Here is a 14054-nt window from a genome sequence, read left to right on the forward strand (position 1 = left end):
GACCCCCTAGTCCCTAGTGACATATGTTTCAACAAATAAATGAAATTAAAATATAGATCCAAATCGATAACTTCTTTAACAAATAAAAACCACAACTTACCTAGAAAAGCATATTTAAAACCCAACTTTTATGAAACTAAATAATCCAAACTTGTACATAAAACAATTTAATCATATATTATCATGTTACTTATACGCAAAACTAGTTGTAGTTGGTTGTTTTTATGACAATTAGTTATAGAAGCTATTTAGTAGATGGTCGTAGTGGTCAACAAGCTAGAAAATCAGTCATCATATGATTTCTTGATAATTTATGATTGGGTTAACATAAGCTCGATTCGAATTCAAAGTAATATTGATGAATTGTTATAGAAATGATATCAATAACTAATATCGTTTTTTTTGTTCATAAAAAAAGAATAATCAACTATCTTTTAATTTGTTTGCTTTTATCTCTAGATTTTTCTATCTATTCCAACAACCAATTTCCTATATTCTAATCCCAATGATAAAGCAAAATCAACAAAAAGCTAAACTTCACAAAGCATATGTCAAAGAAAAAAAAGTAACAGAGTGAGAAATCTTATTACAAAGAACTAAAGAAAGGGTGCTTAGATGGATTACTACTAAGGCTTAGCTGCTTGGGGCTATTGTTGGGATGCTAGGTCTGAGATGTCTAGCATTTGAAGGCTTTTCTACTAGATCTGATTCATGTCTTTATTCATTACCATATAAGGTTTTCCTAAACATAGGATCTAAGCCTAAGCTCGTTGGACTTGCTAAAGGAACCTCTTTCGAGATGTTAATAATAGTCCTAGTGTGGTAACATAGTTAAGTAGAGGAGAAGAAAGACAAGCAATGCTCTAAGGTTTGTTTAACAAAGATAATGGCTCACCATATGGTGATCTAATGACCGATAAAGATCCTAGAATTGGGTGTGGCACTGTGGATTGAAGATTAAGGAGGAGAAGAAAGATATTGTCTATATCTCTAAACTTTTGAAGGGAGGGGGTGGCATGCGAATGAAGTTAGTCTACCAGGTTAATGAGTTATTGTTTATAAAAAAGCTTTTTTTTATTTCTAAACTAAGCTGATTCGATTCGGATTGCTTAATTTAATCATTATAAAATTAAAAACTAAACCAAACCAAATATTTTTCTAAATATTCTAACTTGTTTAACAAGTTTTTTTCATGATTTAATTTTTATAATAATTTATTTTTAATTTTTTTAGTTAAATCAGTTATTTGATATTTTTACTCTCCGATTCCTTAACACTGTGGAGGGCAAAAAGGTCCTGTAACAATCCAGCTTTTTCGATAATAAAAAAAAAGAAAAAAAATCACTGCCTTCTTGTCGTAGCCCCGCCCTACTGCTTCTCCAGAAACTTCCGCTTCCGCTTCTTAAAAAGAACAGAACACAAAAACACACCTTCTGAAAGTAAACAAGTTCCGTTGCTCCCACTTCTCCCAGTTTTACTATTAATTAAAATAAAAATAAAATGTTCAAGAAGGCGATTGAGGCAAAATCTCATCAGAGACTCTCTGGAGCTGACCGGAAAAAGCTCAAACGAACTATCAGAGACCGCTTTCATCGGGCCTCCGATGCTGATATAGATGCTTTGCTCCCTCCCAAAGTAACACTATTTTCTTCTTCCCCCCCCCTCAATTTCTTTGTTTGACATTATTATTATTATTACTATCCGTTTAGTGTGTAATTAATAGTTTAAAGTTGTAATTTTGATGCATCTGTACTCAAATTCTTTTTATTTTTTTTAGAATTTATATAAGAAAATGATTTCACCAGTGCAAATGTGCTTGAAAGAAGAAGCAATTAGTTTTAGTGCTACTTGATATGTTAATTCTCTTTACCTTTGATCGCTGGATCGCTGTTTTGATTATTGCTCTGATGTTTTGTTATGATTGTTGTGTTTAGGCGGAAATTACTGTTTCAAAGTTTGTAAATAGGGTTCATTTATATGGTGTTGAAGGTAGCTTTCCTATGTTTTTCGATGTTGATGGCCGAGGCTCTGAAATTTTCCCCACAGGTTAGGTTTCACACTTTCATGTCTTATGTTTCAATCCACTTTCTCGCATTTTATTCACAAATAATTGAAGTTTGTTAAAATGTAAGTATGGATAGTGAACGCTTCCATTCCATATTTGCTTGTCATGCTGCTTTTTCTTGAAAGTCAGGACAATTTATGTAGTTTAGCAGGTTTAAATTCTGCTACATCATTATTTATCACATGGAGGATTCTAATGGCAGGGAGGCTTCTGTTTGGTGGTGTGGTATACTTGGTTCTAGAGTAGGTCAATGCCTTCTGAATCAACTTGTGGGCTATTCACCATTGATGATGGATGGGTTTCTAACTCTTGATGACCCCCTCTCCACTGGGGCAAATAAAGACAATAAGAAAATTTTAATGTTTTATGTAGTTTATGAAGGGATATCGATTGTTTTTAATGTTGTTTTTGAGTGGAATCAAATTATCAAGATTGAATTGAATTGAATTGAGGAGAAATGACCTTTTGCCAGAGGTGGCTGTGGAGCTCTCCTGTCATGCATATATGTTGATATTCTTCTCAGAAAGTTTATCTCTAGTTTCCTTTATTGTGGAGAATCTGATTGAATTACTTGCTACTGGATAGAACCAAGCAACCTGAATTTGTCTTTCTTGCTTCTGTAATTGACATGTTAAAAAGTCAAATTATACTTCATTAGTAAACAATTCAAATTTAGAGTTGAGTCACAAGGACAGGATACTGGTTCAAGAAACCATGCCTTGCTTCTATATATTAAAGACAGTTTTGTTGGTGATCATAAATACTGGAGCAGATAGTTGAATAGGTTTTCAGCCTTACTATTGAATGTTGATGCAAGAGATCCACATATTTCTCTCCATTTTTGATAGCTAATAAATGGGTTCCCTTTCATTAAAAGGCAGAATAAAGGAGCCTTAAAAAATGAACCTCCAATTTCATTCTCTAATCAGAAGTGACACAATTATTTAAACAGGAACTTGATGCTGTGGTGAAATACATTTTTGTTTGTTTTCTTGTCTGATTTTATTTTTGTCTCTGGCTTGATGCAGTTTTTGCCCTCTGGAAGGTCCCTGAGATGTTGCCTTCTTTCATTCTGAAAGGGGGTGAGGTATCTCGATTTGTCATTGGAGGAGCAGATCTGATGTTTCCTGGTATTAGTATACCTGCTGAAGGCCTTCCTTCTTTTCTAGAAGGTGAGCCATGGGCTGTAAAAGTTCCTGGGAATCCAGCACCTATTGCCGTAAGCTTTTCTCTCTCATCTCCACTTGGGTATTATTGTTCATGCCTTATCTCAGGGAGTTGGCTATGCCTCTTATTCTACCTCATTCATGACTGAGTTGGTTTAGATTACTACTTTTATGAGTAGGGATAAAGATAACTTTAATTTTGTGCAGGTTGGGTCTACCACTATGAGCACTGCTGAAGCCTTGAAGGCTGGTTTGCGCGGAAAGGCCTTACGGATAACTCATTATTATCGGGATTTACTTTGGTTAGTGTACCTTCTATTTGGAGAGATTAGTTATTAAGTGTTTTCATCGTTGACATGCTCAAGGAATCATCTGCAGGGAGTCAGTTGAGGGACATTATGTGCCAAATGCAGGTTTCCTTGAAGATGTTGTCTTTGAGGATCCTGTTTTCTTATCATCTGCCCAGGTTCCTGATTCACGTGAAGGTTCTGGTGATTCTTCAAATCATGAGAATGATGGTGTTGACAGCAAAGAAGTTGGGGAATCTGCTGATGTAAAAGATCCCATATCAGACAGTCATCCCACTTCCAAGACACAACTTGATTCTGATACTGATATTGTAGAACAAGTAACAAAAGCTATAGGTGGTCTTAAGGTTACGGATAATATTGCTGCTGATGAATCCACCACAGTTGTTGAAGAACAGCATACTTTGTCTGCTGAAGACTTAGATGCTTATTTGGACAAATGTCTTTTGCAAGCCCTGCATACAACTGTCAATGACAAAGATCTTCCAATGCCAGGAAGCACTTTATGGTAATATTCATGTCCTTTTTTTATTTTTATTTTTTTTCCCTGTCAGTTTGATGAAGGGATGTTAATTGAGGTTCCAAAAGATGGGCACCACTTCCTGTACCCTGTTAAGTATACTAGGACGCCAGATGATGTTAAATTGCTTATAATTTAGCTTGTCTGCTCAGTAAATCCTCTGAGGAAAGATATTTTAGCTTTGAAACCCAAGGATCCTTCTCTTCAAAAACTCTTCCAAGTCTCTCCAAAACAATCAAAAGTGAATTCGAGGAAACCAGCACAAAGCCAAAAACTATTAACTGGTTATGACTGCTAGCTAGCTCCCAACTGAAAAGCAAAAAACCCCCTGAAAGAAAAAAAGGGATTAAACCTCAGTATGATGTCCATCACCTGACCATACACTCTCTAAGAGAGGATCTCTTTCGCCTAGAATTCAGATGATGAACGCCTTCAATCTTCTACCCCTCCTAAAAGGAACCAAAAAAGAATACAAGGAAGCAAACTCTAAAAGCTTTTCCTTTTATCCTCCTCAGAAACAACCACGCATTGCCATCTTTTGAACAGTAAGGACCAAGGTGTCGGCAGCCAAATCCAAGAAGACAAATGCAATGGCCAGGTCCACAGCTGCGAATTAGCCAACATAATAGCATTTTCCTCTTCACTCTTGCACACAATTTAGCAGCCATTCTAAAGTTGAAATGGTGTATAAGGAAGCAGCATGGTTCGCTTCTCATGAATTGGTGTATTAGCTACTGTCATATGATCACTTAACAACACCTTACTAAAATCCACATTTTAGAGCAATGGAAAATCTATTTTGAAGTTTTGAACCCCCATCGATAATCCTTTCCAAATCTAACTCTCTGAACTATTTCCCAAATTAAATCTCATGACAGAGACCTAAGAGACACCAACTGCTCTAGTGCTTTGCCTCTAAAGCCCATTCCACAGATACTGCTACAATTTTTAAAGTTTATCCTTGTTTCTTGGTTCTCCAAAATCATTCTTTCAAAGGCTTTTCCGGGAGAATCCAAGTATATGATGCCTCAAAACTTATGATTTGGTTTTTTGCATGGATTGCCAAGTCTCTAGTGTTGGCAAAAATGTCACGGCTAAATTTAGAAAGGAAAATGTAGCAGATGTCCAATTTCATATGCACATCAAACATGCCATTTTTCTATAGACCTTTCAACTCCATGTTAATAAGATAACATTGAATTATTCCCATTTCTCTTCTCATAATTGCTATTAAAAACCTCAACTATCAGAATGAAGCATTATTTCCTACTGAAATCCATCATAAGGTAAGGCACATAATTAATGACTTTGAGAATGATGCCAATCACCAAGTATTCTTTGGAAATGTGATCTCTAACATTAGGTTTCAGGAATATGGGTGCAGATGAGAGTGACATCTTCTAGAATTCTATAAATTTAATTGACATTTCTGAAGCTTGGAAACCTTGAAGCATTTTATTTGATCTGCATTGATGCTGAATATATGAATTCCATAATGATTTCTGTTAAATTTGATTGTGGAATTATGCTAATTGTAGCTGAGCTGGACTATACTGTACAGTTTACACACACACACACACACACATGATGCTTGACATTATTCCAACTGATAATTTGATTTACATATTGCTTGAATATTTTAGGCTTAGAACTTAAATTTCTGTTGGGAGGGTGTTAAATGTTATGTGCTTGAAATGAGAGGATTTCTCTTTAGATAAGTTTTAGCTTGCAGTTTTCACATTTAGGCGGGAATTTTTTTCATGATTCTCTTGCTTGCTTTATAAAAAAATATTTGTAATTGGTGCAGGTCCAACCATGTATTACCTTGTAGACCTTCAGGTATCACACTAGATATCAAAAAATCATCACACAAGAAATTGTCCAAGTGGTTACAAGCTAAATCATCTTCAGGATTGGTGGGTTCTTCCTTCCCTTCATATGCTCCCTCCTTTCCTTTCTCTTTAGTCAAGTTATTCATGCTGTACTGAAAATGTGCATCTTTTCTTTGTTCTTAGATAACGTTATCTTAATATGATAACCTGTTTTTTTCAAACAAAAAAACCATTGTTCACTACTTATAACAAAATGTTGCAGTTTAGGGTGACATTGTAATTGAGGTTCAATTCTTTTATTTAGAGAACCCAGACAGATAAGTCTCAACTATTTTCTATAATCTCTAATTCTTTATTCTTCCACTGAAACCTTAAGTTCTAGTTGCAGGATAGGATCTATGAAGAAGTCTGGTAATTTATCATATATATCAATATTCACATAACTCCCTGAAACCGTGAATTATATTTGTAATCCCTGGTTAGTTGTATCTAGAAAGTAAAGATAACTTCCAAGGACCGTGGCAGTTAATTGGCATTCTACCATGTTGTAGTTCAAGAGGCCACATGATGTGCTAGCATGTAATCAATGTGTTCTGATACCTGTCCATGGATCAAATGGTCTCTTCTCTGTCATTGAGTTTACCCCAGACAATAAAAAAAAGAAAAAAACTGCATCACGTCCTTTATCCACCCAGTATTCTGCACTGAAAACCTTAAAAATTGGTCATTGACAGGTTCAAAACATGATTTATTTCCTGATAGAAAAAAAATGATCTAACTGGAAGTAATCATACCTGTAGAATGAAATTCGGTGTTGAAGTGGAAAAGTGGCACTGGAGTCGTAGCTATTGAAAAGGCTTTGCTTGATGGATGAAGTTTGGTTGGCTGGCACCACACTATGATAGGGAATGCTAGATAATGACAGCTTTTTCATAAAATGACATAATTTATGATGAAGGTATTTAAAATGTATGGAAGAATTGGATAACAAATTAGGGTATTCACAGGAATGTAGAGTTAAGCATGTTGAGACTGAGTTAAGGGTTTTATAACATGGTTTGGTAGAAGTAGTTGTTTCGAGTGCAATGAGAATGCTATTGAGCTACAATTGTAGTTCTTACTTTCAGGTATGTGCTGAGGCACATCTAGGTGTCATTATACAGAAGCTGTAGCCTGCTTTGGTTTCTGTTTGTTCTCCATAGAAGCTGGAGAAACTTGTCATAGTGAAGGGAATGACAGCTTGCTGTTATTTTGGGAGGATTTATTGTTTATTTGCAGGGGCCTTTGAAGAATTTCTTTCTTTCTTTCTTTGGATGGCCGTGCTGCTGTTGCTAATTACATAAACATGGATATATATTGTAGTTTACCAGGGCTAGTTAGCTAAGAGATAGGTTCCAGTTATTTTAGGAGACTGAGAGCTTCCATACCATGAAAAGTGATCTACTTCTATGGAGTTTCAGTTGAATTAGTATTTGTTTTTTTGAACTTTATGATCACAAACTGAAAGATATTGTTCTACTGCCAATCAATCACATTGGAATTGGTGATGGGTTTTGAGCTAATGTCTGTGACCTTTGTGGTTCAGTGAAGATCTGTTTGATTATGAATGAGAAAACCATCCATTAGAGGGCTGTAACTGTGTCTGCATGTCTGTCTTTACTCATAGTATAATCCACAAGTGGAGAGAGGAAAAGGGCTATCGAGGCATGCTATGGAGATGGAAGTTTTTGTTTACATATTTTATTTTTTCATTTATAATCAATCTTATTTTTTGTTAAGTTGCACATGTATTAAGTAGATATATGCTTGATGTTGAGTTTGCAATGTTTGTTTTCTGTTAACAGATTTCGGTAAAAGAAGACAAATATAAAAAGGAAACTGTCCTATTTTCTGTGAACCGCAGTCACCCAGACTACTTATCCTTCAAACCAGAAAGAAGGCAGGAGCAGAAGGTTGATCAGGGTGGTGATCAGGCTGTTAAAGAAACCCGATCACCAAAACTGCTTGAAGTGTCTGAGATTTATAAACCAAGTGTACATGTCAATCCCATTTTTGCTTTTGTTGGAGCTGATACTGGGAAGCTATACAGTGCTTCAGAAGCCTCTGATGTTGTATTCAAGTACATTGAGAAAGGACATCTGGTAAAGCCAATGAACAAGTCCATTGTGGTTCTGGATCCAACCTTATGTGATGCTTTGTTCAAGGGAGCTATCAAGAAAGGATCAGCATACCCGACTGAGATTCATAAGAAAGATTTAGGATCTACATTTGTAAGCCGGATGCAGGCCCACTACATTGTAACCAGAGGAAGCGAATCAGTTGTTCGTAAAGGTTCAGTGAGAACAATTCAGATATTGACTGAAAGACGTCAAGGTAACAAGAAGGTGACAAAACTCTCAGGCATGGAAACATTCTTGATGGATGCTGATGCATTAGCATCAGAACTGCAGAAAAAGTTTGCTTGTAGTACATCAGTGTCAGAGTTACCAGGTAATTTTTTTCTCCACTTTTTATGAATTGGTGGTTGTAGGTAGAACATATTTGTGTTGCTTCTCTATCAAAGCATTTTGGTTTCAATGTGGCAGTGAGAATAGGATCACAAGGAAAGTAACTTGTACAGAAGTTGCTTGTATGCTGTTAAACTGATTGTGGCTTTTGAATATTATCACTGTTTTCTTAAATCTGTAAAAAAGAAAAAAAGAGAAGCAAAAATTCTCAGCAATCCTCTACTTGATTAGCTGTGATATCACTGAATAGAGTTCTTCATACATAGCATTTCTCACCCTTTGTATGCTGTAGTGGTTCAGAGTTCCTTGGGTAGTTCCCCTTAGTGTTGTCAAAAGCAAAAGGCACCCTAAGACGTCAAGGCTGTCAAATGCCTGAAGCCCCAGGCACTCGCTTGAATATAACAAGGCGCAATGCTATAAATTCAAATAAATTATATATATAATATTATAATAAATAATCACAAATATATATCTTAAAAATAAAGATTAGAAAATCAAAGTGAAACTCAAAATATCTTAACATAGTCATAAAAGTTGTACTATTCACCATTAAAAACAAAATAAGACAACTTAAAAGAGCAAGTGGATTACAATAGTTAAACTTAAATATCATCATCATTAATCTTCCAACACATCATCATCCTTGCTTTCATCTCCTTCACAGTCCCCATATCCACCATTTCAAGATGATCATTTGAATCATCACTTACACTATAATGCACTCCTTTAGCATGGCTGCCACTAAGCCACGATGCTCTCTTTAAATGTGCCTCTAGTTCCATTTTGATGATCTTTTTTCTTTTTAAAACCCTACTCTTTACTTTTACAACTATCCTTAAATTATTTTTTGGCGGTGGATAGAAAAAATAAAATGTGCGGGGGGTCTCACCTCGCCTTGCCTGGAGCTTCTAGGCAAGTGCCTCAGCGCCTCTTGACAAAACTGGTTCCCTTTGCTGATATTCAACAGCGTTGAGTTTTCTTTAATATTGAGACATATTTCTTTTTTCTATTTTCCATCATTTGAAGTTTTTTCCTTTTCCTCTTGTTTTTTTTGGAAGTGTTGCTTGCTCTCCAGCAAGTTTGGGGCTTACGCTCTCATGTTTGTAGTTTTTTCCTCCTTAGAGTTATCTGAATAAATTGAATAGAAAGAAGATATTACATCAGTTTCCACTAGGTTTCTAATTTTTATGTGGTTGTGCAATCCAAACTTGTTAATCTACTTTAGGGAGAAAGAACAGGGTTCGTGTGTCTCATAATTGAAGCTATGGTGGTTGTACTGGACATTTTGGAGTATTAATTGTTCTCCAAGGAATTTTGGTATATTCTATTCTTGATGTGACACCTTCTCTTACTAAAAACATGAAAATAAAAATAAAAATATAGAGAGATAAACATGTGAAAGCATCTGTTTCTTCTATTCATTTTATGAGGAATCAGTTGTGATAGATCACGTAGCAAGAAACTGAAATGCAAAAATCTTTATATATATAGCTAGAAACATCATTAGATGTAGTTGGAAAAAAAGATTTTTGCATTGAGAACATGAATTCAATGCAACAAGGATGCTAGGTCATCTTGTGTTGGTGGAATTTCAAAAGAAGAGGGCAAAAACAAATGAGAAGAAAGTCATTGTTGGTCATTTTGAAGCTCAATTTATAATGGCGTTACTTAGAAAGATGGTAGAGGTAGAAAACGAATGAGAGTCACCTACCAGGACCCTGGAAGCAATGTCAAATACCTGCAGATGCTGAAGGTGGGTAATTTGCTTCCTGTGTGTTCAGGTTGATGGCTAGTTCTTTTTTTGGCATTTTACTGTAATTTCATTGTGTCCAGTTTCAAACACCCTTTAAAAGGGAAGTCGACTACTTGGGTGAGTTGTAGCATCAGGGGCATGAAGTGATCATGCTAGTTGTGATACAATAGTTGCAAGAGTGGCAGCAATTTCTGTGGCGGTAGCAGTAAGGGACTGATGTTATAATGTTAATAGTGGAGTGGAGTTGAGGAATGCTGGAGGGATAAGTGGTGATTTGGATTGTTGAACTGTTAGGTGCCACTATCCCTGTATGAACTTGGTTGATCAAAAAATTACAAGCTGGTAGAAAATAGTAGGATAGCTGTCATATGATCTTATAATCTAAATGGAACACATTTTGTTTACTAGGAATCTAAAATTAAGTAGTTGGATTGGACTCGTATGGATATCTTGTTGGATTGGGCTTCTTATTGCTATTCTTTTTCATAATTAAGCAGGCCTAAAGTAATTGTAATTTAATGCAACTGAAAAAGGTGTACCCTAGTTTATAAGATTTCTGGTATGTAGATTGCATTAGTTGTAATGTTATGGGAGTGCTAATGTTGGCTGTAGTGGTGGAAGTGACTGCAATGACGGTGGCGTATGTTGTAGTGGTGGGAAGTTGGATATTGTGTGGTGGTGCATTACTTATAGCTTCCTTGTTCGTAGACAAAGCTGATTCGGAATTGTCTTTCATTTCAAGGCTTGTATCCATGCGCTTCATATTCGCTTAGAGTTTGCTCCAAGAAATATAGCCATCCCTACCCCTTCACATCAATCTCACGAGCCTCTTATCCATTCTCATTTGATCATAGCGGAGGGTGAGCAAGTCAAAATAGCAAAACTCACATTGGGTTTAGGGATAATCAGGCTCGAACTGATGACATGTGATCACCTCTCTTTGGAGTTGCGAGGTTAGGAGAAAATCTCTTTATGCTTATAAAAATGTGGCGGCTGCGCAAAATCCCATTTCTTCTTTTGAAATGGCATAGCTTTAATAAGCTGAATTGAGGAGTCTTTGGAACTTTAGAACAGTACTAGAGTATGTTACAATGTTTTGAATATCCTGAATCCTGAATCATTTTATTATTTGCTTTATTCATTCATAGTTATTTAGTGTTCCTGAATTTGTATGCTCATATTTTATTTTCAGGTAAGAAAGGGCATGAGGTTCTTATTCAAGGTGGTGTAATTGATGACCTGGCAAGACATCTGGTTGAACAGTATGGGGTGCCCAAAAGATACATTGAAGTTCTTGATAAAACTAAAAAATAAGATGTGATTATCGGTTAGTTTTCTCTACCCAATTAATCTTTTAAATTTTAATATATTGTTGTAGTTTTCCATTAAGGTCTATTTTCTCCATAAATTAAGCACAATTCATTCTTTTTTCCATAGCACCATTTATTCTTTTGCTGGTTTTGCAAGAGTGGAATTGCAATGCATGCTGTGTTTTTTTTTTTTTTTTTTTTGTTTCCTTCTATGTTGTCATGGAGGCCTATGTATGTACAATTGCTAACTTGTTTCTTGTCTTGATATTTACTTGCATTTATTCTACCAAGTTTACCCTTGAGAGAATAAATCAATTTATATTGAGAAGTCCTCGCCAGATAGGCTTCTGAAAGATAATCATTAGATTAGCAGGCCCAATCTAAGTGGGACCTTTTTGGGAAGCCTATAAGGTTAGGCCTACCATTTTTACCCTGGAAATTCAGGAAAAATACCTCAGAAGATTCAGACAAGTCTTTCTATATTTCAAATTATGGCCAGCTTGCATAGTTGTTGCAAAGCGGTCATTATTGCCAATTATAATGTGTAGGCATGTTTTATGTACTGAGTAGCTAACTATTTTAAAGGTGTTGAGGCTTGATGGCATACCTTTTTTGGTTTAGCGCATTATAGTAGCCTCCGGTGGTAATTGGTTAGCAATCTATAGAATATATTTTCGTGAACAGATTGTGTTTGCAACATAAATGGAGTTGAATTAATGTAGTTGGAATAGAATGTTCTTAGCAGTAATTTTCTAATAATCTGTCTTAGTTTGTACATTAATTTGTAAGTTAGCATGTGCCAAGAAGCACACATTTTTTAATATGAGCTAGTGTTTGTTGGCTTGGGTAGGTGCTTGAAGACTAATTTGGCTGGCTGAGATTTAGACCCGATTGATTTGGTTTGGTACATCATATAAAACAGGGCTCATGTCTGTGCAAATTGAACTGGATTACTAATGACCTTATTCCTCTTTTTAGATTTGCATACTCTTGACATAGTCTTGCAAGTTTCTAACAAAGACAATTTCTTTCAGCTTTAGTAGCAAATGTAGCATAGGGGATCTCATCCTTCCTATACCTGAGATTTAAAACTTAATGAAACCATTTTGAAGTGCAGTTATACATGTTTAATGCATGTGATGTTAAACTGGATCTGGAGCGTGCCAAGGCAAAAGGCCATATCACTGGGCCTTGATTAACAAGCAGTGATGATGCTCTTGTGCTTGCATGTAAAGTGGTGATGGTGATTATAAACCTCTCTCTGCCTAGACTGATTATCTTAGGTTACGTGTTTGTTTGGCTGCTATCTGAGAATATTAGTTGGGCTGACAACTGGTCAGTTTCTGGAAAGAACACCTCTCTGATGATACTGTCTTACCAATGCAAATTCAATTGTGTTCACCTTAGAAATTTGGTGATCTTAAATAGGGGAAAGATTACCCCCATTGAGAAATTCAACCACGTGATAGGAGGATAATGATATATATATATATATATTTATTTATCACTGGGAGTCTCATCAGCTTTCATGATGGGGTAGACCTCCCTTCTTTCATCCTCGACCCTTGGTATTAGCTGGATTTGATTTCAAATCACTTGGTTCAATGCCAAGTAACTGTACCAGCTTAGCTGGCTTGCCCCCCGCCCCCCCCTGTGCGTTCTTCCTGTTTGATATTTATCCAGTATTGGCCCAACAATATTGGACACGCATTTATCCAATGCTTTCTCATTGTTCTGTACTCATCACTCAGTTAATTCCTTAAATCAAGTGCAGGCATATACAAGTGTCACTGTCATGAGGTTACAGGAGGCAATGGAATGGTGTGATAACAACTTTCAACCTCACTCTCTATGGTTTGTTGAAGTTAATGGATGCAATCCAGAAACGGGTGCTGAAGAGAGGTTAGAATAATTCTTAAACTTGCCTCAATACAATGAAAAGAGTGTACAGAAGTTCTTGCGCTCCAGAGTATAGGTATATGAAGTTTCTTTTCGTGGAGATGATTAGCTGTTTTATCTTACTCGAATTGAGTTGACTATGGTCTGGTTTAGAGGACTGCTCAAAGCTGTGTTTTGGTATCTGGTCAACTCTTTACCGCACCTCATAGTTATGCAACATACATTTCAACACTTCATGTCACAAGTTGCGAATTAATATGTTTATTTGTAAGTTTTTATGTTGACTATGCGAGTCTTCAATGTTACTAGGAATGCAAGTGTGCATTGTAAAGATCATTGTTGCTTTCGCCATGACCTTGTGGCGCATTTTGGCTGTTATTTTGGTGATCAAGATGGTGGACAGCATAGCTGTGATTTGAGGATGAGGACGGGGGTGTGCATCAGAAATGTTTGGAAATGGTTTAAAGACCAAATGAAGTCCCAAAATGATTGGTGAATTGGACCGATTACTTAGTATTTCCATTTTACATGTATTCTGTGTCACACTTATACAAGGGTCAGAAGAGAGAATGGAGATGGAAAAGAAAGAAAACTCTAATTAGGATCAAGATGATAGATGGAGGGAGAGCTAAAAGGTTCCATCAATGGGTTGAAGGAAGCCACTTGTGATGGTGCTTTGAAGGTGGGAAGATGG

At 36.1% G+C, this 14054-nt stretch overlaps 1 protein-coding gene across 5 annotated transcripts; it reads left to right on the forward strand.

Annotated features, from left to right (window-relative positions):
- Nucleotides 1-1365: 1365 nt before the first annotated feature.
- LOC105118101 (eukaryotic translation initiation factor 2D-like) lies at nt 1366-13696 on the forward strand. Of its 5 annotated transcripts, XR_840888.1 has the most exons (10): nt 1366-1635; nt 1935-2046; nt 3094-3284; nt 3439-3533; nt 3610-4047; nt 5867-5975; nt 7736-8381; nt 11344-11478; nt 12579-12704; nt 13236-13696. XR_840888.1 is itself a non-coding variant. In XM_011015963.1 (9 exons), the coding sequence occupies exons 1-8, from the start codon at nt 1501-1503 to the stop codon at nt 11463-11465; spliced, it is 1848 nt and encodes a 615-aa protein (XP_011014265.1). In that variant the 5' UTR covers nt 1366-1500; the 3' UTR covers nt 11466-11478; nt 13236-13696. The 5 variants fall into 5 exon arrangements, 2 of the variants coding, with proteins under 2 accessions (XP_011014265.1, XP_011014266.1); XR_840887.1 differs by lacking the exon at nt 12579-12704 and having other exon boundaries at nt 11344-11872; nt 13236-13694; XR_840889.1 differs by lacking the exons at nt 12579-12704; nt 13236-13696 and adding an exon at nt 10894-11104 and having other exon boundaries at nt 11344-11433.
- The last annotated feature ends 358 nt before the right edge of the window (nt 13697-14054 follow it).

Source organism: Populus euphratica, unplaced genomic scaffold (genome assembly GCF_000495115.2).
Source record: "Populus euphratica unplaced genomic scaffold, PopEup_1.0 scaffold1733.1, whole genome shotgun sequence".
Lineage (NCBI taxonomy): Eukaryota > Viridiplantae > Streptophyta > Magnoliopsida > Malpighiales > Salicaceae > Populus > Populus euphratica.